We start from the raw sequence: 10,434 nt of genomic DNA, 5'->3' as shown, positions 1-10,434 counted from the left end.
TTGGTTAGCAACACTCGTAAATGAAACTGATACAATTTGGTGATAACTTCAGCAAAAGAAAAAGAAACTCTGACCTTTGAGACAGAATCCGTGACCCAGGAAGGGGTAATGGGTGAATCTGTGAGAGCTTAGCTCACACTCCTCCTGTGTCCAAATGCACTTCAAAGTCTGACACAGCCCTGGCACAAAGCTCAGGTATTGACGATTCACTCACTTTAATTTAGACATACAGTTTAATATTCTTTTTTTCTCTCTAGATGCATAAAGGCAGGACTCTGATCTGTATGTCTTTGATCCTCTGTGGCTTAGAATGTTTTGGATTAGTTGCCATGGTAATTATATTTAATTTTCTATGGTGTATTGATGGGACTGAATTTGAGTCAGTGCTTGGGGTGGGATCGTGACTTTCTGTACAACCAGCAGATCAGCTCGGGAGTTATGCTCCTCTACAATGTTGCAATTAAAACAAGACAGCTGAAAGGCATTGGATGAGTGTGTTATAAAATGGGAATGTTTTCTCACTTTGCCCTCAGTGACATCATGAAGTGGTGCCAGGTCAGGCCCTTCCCTTCCTCATTGTACCAGTGGGATACTCTGGCCTTGATATTAAACCTCCATCCCCGCCTCCCCTCCCACGATCACCCGTACCCTCCCCGCACCCCCTCCCACGATCACCCATACCCTCCCCGCCTCCCTGTAAATATCGGGGCCTCTATCGTTAGAGCATAGCTAGAAATTCACCATTGCCAGCTACAGCAGGCCACTTGGCTAGTTATAATTTATCATTTGGGATTCTCATTGTTGGAGTAAAGATCTGCACTCACTCACTCATGGCAAAACCTGATGTGTTATGTTCCCTGTGTTCCCTCTGTTTGGAGGTGGTCCTTATTGTGGAGATTTGGTCCCTGTGATTTGGTCTCTGTAGAGGAGATCTCTATCTGGAGGTCTCTTTCTAGAATAAGTGATCATTTTCATCTCCTTGTGGAGATGCTACCTCTGTGGGGATAGGCTACTATAGAGATGGGCGCTTTGTGGTGGTATTCTTCAGAACTGATCTCTCTATGCTCATGGGTGCTCTGTGAAGAGGGTCTCTTTATAGAGGTGGTCTCTCTTTGGGGATAGGCTGCTGTAGAGATGGGCTCTCTGTGAGGAGAGGCACTGAATGGAGATGGTCTCCTTGTACACATGGGCTCTGTAGAGATGGGCTCTCAGTGGAGGTTCTCTTCAGCGTAGAGCTGATCTCTCTCTGGATTTGGACTCTAGATCTGATCTCTTTCTAGATTTGGACTCTAGGTCTGATCTCTCTCTGGATTTGGACTCTAGATCTGATCTCTTTCTAGATTTGGACTCTAGATCTGATCTCTTTCTAGATTTGGACTCTAGATCTGATCTCTCTCTGGATTTGGACTCTAGGTCTGATCTCTCTCTGGATTTGGGCTCTAAATCTGATCTCTCTCTGGAGTTGGACTCTAGATCTGATCTCTCTCTGGATTTGGACTCTAGATTTGATCTCTCTCTGGATTTGGACTTTGAAGAAGTGATCTCTGGTTTTGCTCTTCAATGTAGAGTTTATCTTTCTGTAAAGGTGTTAAGGGGTCTCTCTGTAGAATGGCGCTCCTGTCTGCTTGGACTCTCTCTAGAGGATGGAAGTCCTTTTTATGATAGCCCTGTTCTCATGTGGGGTTTTCACTGTGTTGGTGCAGCTGAAAAGATTCAGTGAATTAATGGTGGAAAAAAATAAGAAAATGTTGTGGTTTAGGAAAAGTTAACCTATATATTTATTTTTCAGCCTAAAGACAAGAGAGGGTGGACATTAAACAGTGCCGGGTACCTGCTAGGCCCACGTGAGTAACACTGCCACTGCCTTGGACCCGTGTCTGAATCATCCTTAAACATTGCATGGCTGCTACAGGGAACAGCACGATCTGCGGCTGGAGAATGTGCTTCCTTATAATAAAAGAAAGAGAAAAAGAGAAAACTTGTATTTATAAAGCACCTCATTGTGTCCTCAGAACATGTCAAAGCGCCTCACAATCAATGACTTAATGTTGAAGTATTGTCAGGTAGGCAAATATAGACTCCCACAAGGAGCAAGGGAGGTGAGTGTCCAGTTAAACTGTTGTTATTGGTTATGCTTTTCTGGAAGTTGGCTAGGACACCAGGAGAATTTTCTTTAAATAGTGCTATGCAGAGAGGGTCTTAGATTAACACTTCATTTGAAAACAGCTCCTCCAACAGTGCAACAGCCTCTTAGCGCTGTAGCGAAGTGCCAGCCTAGCTTATGTGCTCAAGTCCTGAAGTGTGCCCTGGACATAGTACCTTGTGATGCAACCACAGAACCACATTAACACGAATGCAAAACGCAAAATACTGCAGGTGCTGGAAATCTGAAATAAAAACAGAAAATGTTGGAAATACTCAGCAGGCCAGACAGCATCTGTGAAGAGAGAAACAGGGTTAACATTTCAGTTCGATGACCCCAAGATCCTGGCATTGTATGTTTGAATGTGTAGTGTGGTTGGATATTGCTCTGTATGAGTCTAATGGTGAGTGTGTCTGGTTTGAGGTGTTTGCTTTTGATTTTATTTTATTTTGATTTTACTTTCCTTGATTTGAAAGTTTTAAGATGAGTTTGGAATATCCCCCTTTTGATTTGAGACAGATTTTGTCCTGTCCCTTTTAGGTGTTGCAGACAGGAGTAAGGTTGGTCTGGGGCAGAAAACACAGTAAGATTCCTCATGTCTTCTGTCCAAAGTAGAAAAGAAAATGAACACAACATAAGAAGGTTCACCCTGAACCTCTATTTTGTCATTTTCCCCATGTACACTTCACATATTCTCACAGGCTCTCATCATTCACAGATCGGCACCTGATGAAACCAACTGCAATTACTGAAAACAATTCCTAAAAGATCTTCCATTTGCCACAGGATTAGAAAGGAATAAAACTTTGCATTAATCGTTCCTAAAATATAATGGCCCCGATTTTAATTCCCCCGTCTGACGGAATCAGGACCCCCGGGGCAGTTAAAATGGAGCTGGGGAGTTCCCCACTCCTCCTTCCACACTCCCCCCAGTCTCCCCTCCCCCCGCACTCCCCCCCACTTCCCCCACTCCCTCCTGCACTCCCCTCCATTCTCCCACACTCTCCCCACACTCTCCCGCTCGTGCACTCCCCCCATTCCCTCCCGCACTCCCTCCACTCCCTCCTGCACTCCCCCCCACTGCCCCCACTCTTCCATACACTCCCCCCATTTCTCCTCCCTATTCCCCCCCCATTCCTCGCCTCCAATCTTCCCTCCCACTCCTCCCTCCCCTGCTCCCCGCAACCACCATCCCCCCACCCCCTGATCTAAACAACTGCAGCTTTAAATCACAGGCATCAGGGAGGCCTGTCCCGAGCCGGGGAGTGGGGGGAGAGGTGGGCGGGGTCCTCTTTAAATATGCAAATTGGGCTCCTGAGGCCTGAAATTTGGAGCATTGCTGGGATTGGTCTGTCCCAGGGGAGAGGGGAGCTGACTGTGTTGGGATGGGGTGGAGCTATTTCCGCTGGTTGGGGAGTCTAGGACTAGGGGACATAGCCTAAAAATAAGAGCCAGGACTTTCAGGAGTGAAGTGAGGAAACGCTTCTACACACAAAGGGTGGTAGAAGTTTGGAATTCGGTGCTGGGTCCCCAACTCTTTACAATCTATATTAACGATTTGGAGGAGGGGACCGAGTGCAACATATCAAAATTTGCAGATGATACAAAGATGGGAGGGAAAGTAGAGAGTGAGGAGGACATAAAAAACCTGCAAGGGGATATAGACAGGCTGGGTGAGTGGGCAGAGATTTGGCAGATGCAATACAATATTGGAAAATGTGAGGTTATGCACTTTGGCAGGAAAAATCAGAGAGCAAGTTATTTTCTTAATGGCGAGAGACTGGAAAGTACTGCAGTAGAAAGGGATCTGGGGGTCCGAGTGCAAGAAAATCAAAAAGTTGGTATGCAGGTGCAGCAGGTGATCAAGAAAGCCAATGGAATGTTGGCTTTTATTGCTAGGGGGATAGAATATAAAAACAGGGAGGTATTGCTGCAGTTATATAAGGTATTGGTGAGACCGCACCTGGAATACTGCATACAGTTTTGGTCTCCATACTTAAGAAAAGACATACTTGCTCTCGAGGCAGTACAAAGAAGGTTCACTCGGTTAATCCCGGGGATGAGGGGGCGGACATATGAGGAGAGGTTGAGTAGATTGGGACTCTACTCATTGGAGTTCAGAAGAATGAGAGGCGATCTTATTGAAACATATAAGATTGTGAAGGGGCTTGATCGGGTGGATGCAGTAAGGATGTTCCCAAAGATGGGTGAAACTAGAACTAGGGGGCATAATCTTAGAATAAGGGGCTGCTCTTTCAAAACTGAGATGAGGAGAAACTTCTTCACTCAGAGGGTGGTAGGTCTGTGGAATTTGCTGCCCCAGGAAGCTGTGGAAGCTACATCATTAGATAAATTTAAAACAGAAATAGACAGTTTTCTCAAAGTAAAGGGAATTAGGGGTTATGGGGAGCGGGCAGGAAATTGGACATGAAGCTGAGTTCGGATCGGTCAATGCCCTGTGGGTGGCGGAGAGGGCCCAGGGGCTGTGTGGCCGGGTCCTGCTCCTACTTCTTGTGTTCTTTAGATTTGTGGTTGGGATCAGATCAGCCATGATCTTATTGAATGGCGGAGCAGGCTCGAGGGGCCGATTGGCCTACTCCTGCTCCAATTTCTTATGTTCTTATGTTCCGCAAACGGCAATTGATGCTAGCTCAATTGTTAATTTTAAATCTGAGAATAGATTTTTGTTAACCAAAGGTATTAAGGGATATGGCGCTACAGCGGGTATATGGAGTTATGTCACAGATCAGCCATGATCTCATTGAATGGCGGAACAGGCTCAAGGGGCTGAATGGCCTCCTCCTGTTCCTATGAGCTGCCTGTGTTGGGAAGGGTGGTCTGTCTGCTGGGAAGGGGGAAGGGTGGACTGTGCTGGGCAAGGTGGACTATCTGTTGGGAATGGCGGACAGTCTGTGTCGGGAAGGGTCGACCATCTGTTGGATAGGGTGGTCTGTCTGCTGGGAAGGGGGAAGACATCTTCTGGGAATAAAAAGAAAAAATGGCAAATGCTGGAAAATTGAAATAAAAACACAAATTTCTGCAAAAACAGCTCAGAACCTTCAGCAACTAAAAGAGAAAAGACAGGTTAACAATATGAACGTAGACCCGAGGTGAATTGATTGTATTTTCGGTCCATTAAGTGAGTGACGGTGAGTGAGGAGAGATTGCTTTTCTGTGTTAGATGGGTGATGTAAGCTGCCTTTATTCTCTTTTCTTTTCAGATGCTGCAAATGGCCCCAGGACTCTGAATGACAAGGGAGGACTCGCTGGGAAAAGAGACACCTTCGATGACAATTACAAATCAGTTGGAGAAAGTTTGAGTGAGAATCCTTTGATCATATTGTCACTGTGTATTTCTGTGTAATACATGCTAGTGAATCATCACATCTACTGTGACTAACACCCACCCCCCACCACACCAGTGTGGGACCTGCCAGGTAGGGCCGACGCTGCCTGCTTTCCTGGCATTTCTGCAGTGGTTCTGCTCAGAGTGGAGGAACGGAAGGCCTGAGGGAGACCAGACTGTCGAGCTCCAATCTGTAACATTAAACTTAAAAACTGCAAAAACTTAAAACATTTTCAGTTACTTTAAAAATGCTTTAAAAACTTGGAAACATTAAAATTACTTTGATAAACTGTTAAAACTTTTAAAACACAAAATAAACTGTGAAGAAAGGGAGTCTAGTCCTTTATTAATTAAATTACATTTTGAGATTCTGACTTGAAGCTACTTAGAGGCCCAGGGTTTAAGGTGTCAGTGGGTACGCTGATATCTGAAGAGCTTCAGATACATGACCACTGATCAGCCCTGAGATCGGTGTTTTGTGAGCTACACTGTTGACCAAGGACAACAGAATGAGTGAGGGTCTTGTAGTGTTTCAATGCCTGACAATATTTTCTTTTGTTTTAAGGTAATCCACTGAATTCACTTGACGATAATGCCCTTCAGACGCTGATAGAATTCCTGGCCTACTTACGTCTGAGAGGTGGGTTCAAAAGGATTCCAAAAACAAACAAACCTGAGGAGAGGGAGCCACAGATGAGAGGGTTAGTCCATTGGGGATTCAGTTGTGCTTTAGCATCAAAGTTAAGACAGATCAGAGGGTAAATGCATCTCCCAGTGTAGTACAGAGCCATTCAGACCAGGAGAGTCCTGGGTTCCATCTGTGCTACCGCAGCTGATTTCAGCCAGAGTAGCAGGAGAGATGCTTTAATTTGCCTCAGTGCTCGTGAATTAGGCAGCGGATGTCAGCCAGGGTTCCCACTCATGATTGCTATGCAGTGACTGCAGGAAAATACACGCGTGTGATAGTGAGGAGCAAATGGTTATAGTGAGGGGCAAATGGTTATAGTGAGGGGCAAATGGTTATAGTGAGGGGCAAATGGTTATAGTGAGGGGCAAGTGGTTATAGTGAGGGGCAATGGTTATAGTGAGGGGCAAATGGTTATAGTGAGGGACAATGGTTATAGTGAGGGGCAATGGTTATAGTGAGGGGCAAATGGTTATAGTGAGGGGCAATGTTTATAGTGAGGGGCAAATGGTATTAGTGAGGGGCAATGGTTATAGTGAGGGGCAAATGGTTATAGTGAGGGGCAAATGGTATTAGTGAGGGGCAATGGTTATAGTGAGGGGCAATGGTTATAGTGAGGGGGCTATGTTTATAGTGAGGGGCAATGGTTATAGTGAGGGGGCTATGGTTATAGTGAGGGGGCAATGGTTATAGTGAGGGGCAATGGTTATAGTGAGGGGGCTATGGTTATAGTGAGGGGGCTATGTTTATAGTGAGGGGCAATGGTTATAGTGAGGGGCAAATGGTTATAGTGAGGGGCAAATGGTATTAGTGAGGGGCAATGGTTATAGTGAGGGGCTATGGTTATAGTGAGGGGCAATGGTTATAGTGAGGGGGCTATGTTTATAGTGAGGGGCAAATGGTTATAGTGAGGGGCAAATGGTTATAGTGAGGGGCAAATGGTTATAGTGAGGGGGCAATGGTTATAGTGAGGGGCAATGGTTATAGTGAGGGGCAATGGTTATAGTGAGGGGGCAATGGTTATAGTGAGGGGGCAATGGTTATAGTGAGGGGCAATGGTTATAGTGAGGGGCAATGGTTATAGTGAGGGGCGATGGTTATAGTGAGGGGCAATGGTTATAGTGAGGGGGCTATGTTTATAGTGAGGGGCAAATGGTTATAGTGAGGGGGCAATGGTTATAGTGAGGGGCAATGGTTATAGTGAGGGGGCAATGGTTATAGTGAGGGGCAATGGTTATAGTGAGGGGCAATGGTTATAGTGAGGGGCAATGGTTATAGTGAGGGGGCTATGTTTATAGTGAGGGGCAAATGGTTATAGTGAGGGGCAAATGGTATTAGTGAGGGGCAATGGTTATAGTGAGGGGCAATGGTTATAGTGAGGGGGCAATGGTTATAGTGAGGGGCAATGGTTATAGTGAGGGGCAATGGTTATAGTGAGGGGCAATGGTTATAGTGAGGGGGCAATGGTTATAGTGAGGGGCAATGGTTATAGTGAGGGGCAATGGTTATAGTGAGGGGCAATGGTTATAGTGAGGGGCAATGGTTATAGTGAGGGGCAATGGTTATAGTGAGGGGGCTATGTTTATAGTGAGGGGCAAATGGTTATAGTGAGGGGCAAATGGTATTAGTGAGGGGCAATGGTTATAGTGAGGGGCAATGGTTATAGTGAGGGGGCAATGGTTATAGTGAGGGGCAATGGTTATAGTGAGGGGCAATGGTTATAGTGAGGGGCAATGGTTATAGTGAGGGGGCAATGGTTATAGTGAGGGGCAATGGTTATAGTGAGGGGCAATGGTTATAGTGAGGGGCAATGGTTATAGTGAGGGGCAATGCTATTGTTAAATGAGTATAAAAGAAGATGAGGTAAATCAGGAAACATTGGTTAGCAAGCCAATCTTGGATTTGAAGAGCCTGTAGATTGTCGGAGGGAGGGTTGCTAATAGGAAAACCGTTTAATTCTTTGATAAATTGATTTCATGGACAGTTTAAAATTTGTAATCCTTTGTCACTGTTTTCAGAACTTGGTGTGTTGGATAACTCGGCGGTGGCATTCTCATTAGAGCAGATGCAACAAGCGTAGGCCTTCGACACTTCGAGTCCTTGCATGTAAAAGCCTCAAATGTCCTTGTATAAAAGAGAAACTTGCCCTTGTTATTATTGGCGAATTAAAGGATTGAATTTTGCTGGTGTAAATGTCCCGATCAATAAAGTGAAGCAAAGAAGCTGAACTTTTCTTCAGTCTTTCTCTTTATGCGTTTGTGTCTAAGTATTTTACTAAAACTCAATGTTAACACCTTTAACTCTAGAACCAAAGCCCATTTGACCCATCTTAGTTCATCCATTCCGAAAATCCCTGATGATCCTCTTGCAGTGTCTAATTGGTTCTTAAATGAATCCAGGTCTACTACTGTATCCAGGAGTCAATTCCACGTAGTGATCACTCTTTGTGTAAACAAGAATTTACAGATATCAGTCCTAAATTTACCTTTTACTACTTTGAACCTGCGTCCCCTTGTCTTGCTCTCACAATTTAGTTTAAAGTAATTTCCCTGAATTTTCTTTTCCGCAACATCAACTATTATATATACCTCTGCAAAATTACCGCTAATGTGCCTCATTTCAAGGTTGAAAAGGCCAAGTTTCTCCAATCTTTCTTCTACCTCCAGCCTTTGACAACTCGGAATCAGCCTCGTGACTCCTCTCTACACAGGCTCCAGTACTTGAATGTTTCCCTTGTGTCTTGGTGACCAGAACTGGACCCAGTGCTCAAGGTGAATATCCCCTGATGAGAGTCACAGGGAGGATTTGAATCCTGTTGAGAGGCAGAGTGATGCTGCTTAGACACTAGCCTTTCATTTCTAGCATCTGGATCAGATCCAATCTGGATTGATGGAATTAAAGTCTTCTCTGTCTGCTGGGTGTAAGGGTCCTACATGAAATGAATTTGGACAGTTTTATTCCAGTTTCGCGTGAGCATTGGGGCCACAGCAGAAAACGGCCCCTTAATTCAGGACTAAACTTGGAATCTCAAGGAGGTTGGCTGCAGGGAGTGGGAAATGTCATACAGGTGCAGAAAGGGTGTTTTTCTCATTGGAAATGATGCAGTGTTAGGGTGGTGAGCAGGGAGCTAAACCCTGCATCTGTGCTGGATCTCATCTGGGAGTGGTTGGAAGGACATGATAGACAGCACTTTACTCAGCATCTGACCTACACTGTGACTGACCTGCAAGAGCTTGATGGAATAATGCAAGGGATCTTCACTCTGCATCTGGTCTCTCAGCATTTGTCTTTCTGTTTCTGTGTACTATCTTTAAATAAATCTGGTAATAAGTCTCACTGTGTGATATCTGCTGCTTTTCAAAGTGGACAGAAGAGTTCGATCAGTAATGCAGTGTAGTTAAGGAGCAATGTTAATCTCACTGGGCACTACCCCACTCACGATATGCGCAAAGAGGCTGGTTTTGGTTCACAGGGGAATCATTCAGCTCATGGAAACTGTCTGAACCAGAATAGTTGGTTTCTCCCTCAACCATTTAAGATGCTCAGAGAAAATTCTGCATAAATTCTCCTCAAAAGCAGGGAGCAAAAAATCCACAATATTCATTCATCCTCACACTTCAAACCTGATCTATCGCCTTCCACAGAACATTCCTTCAGACCCTGCAGCATTGTGTCCCATGCAGTCATAGCACCTGAAATAACCTGTATCCAAACAAATATTGCTAAGCATTCTGCCCACTCTTTGCCGATCATTGGTGGCTGGTCCCAGTCTGTGTGTACACTGCCCCTGTCTGTGTGTACACTGTCCCAGTCTGTGTGTACACTGCCCCTGTCTGTGTGTACACTGCCCCTGTCTGTGTGTACACTGTCCCAGTCTGTGTGTACACTGTCCCAGTCTGTGTGTACACTGCCCCTGTCTGTGTGTACACTGTCCCAGTCTGTGTGTACACTGCCCCTGTCTGTGTGTACACTGCCCCTGTCTGTGTGTACACTGTCCCAGTCTGTGTGTACACTGTCCCAGTCTGTGTGTACACTGCCCCTGTCTGTGTGTACACTGTCCCAGTCTGTGTGTACACTGTCCCAGTCTGTGTGTACACTGTCCCAGTCTGTGTGTACACTGCCCCTGTCTGTGTGTACACTGTCCCAGTCTGTGTGTACACTGTCCCAGTCTGTGTGTACACTGCCCCTGTCTGTGTGTACACTGTCCCAGTCTGTGTGTACACTGTCCCTGTCTGTGTGTACACTGTCCCAGTCTGTGTG

At 45.5% G+C, this 10,434-nt stretch overlaps 1 protein-coding gene across 1 annotated transcript; it reads left to right on the top strand.

The window, feature by feature from the left end:
- The first annotated feature begins 257 nt into the window (after positions 1-257).
- Positions 258-8,254, top strand: LOC137305440 (galanin peptides-like). The gene is made up of 5 exons (XM_067974260.1): positions 258-332; positions 1,790-1,844; positions 5,365-5,463; positions 6,055-6,129; positions 8,193-8,254. Exons 1-5 carry the CDS (start codon positions 258-260, stop codon positions 8,252-8,254), a joined length of 366 nt encoding a protein of 121 aa, XP_067830361.1.
- The last annotated feature ends 2,180 nt before the right edge of the window (positions 8,255-10,434 follow it).

Source organism: Heptranchias perlo, chromosome 40, assembly GCF_035084215.1.
Source record: "Heptranchias perlo isolate sHepPer1 chromosome 40, sHepPer1.hap1, whole genome shotgun sequence".
Lineage (NCBI taxonomy): Eukaryota > Metazoa > Chordata > Chondrichthyes > Hexanchiformes > Hexanchidae > Heptranchias > Heptranchias perlo.
This window is presented reverse-complemented; position numbering and strand designations above follow the sequence as displayed.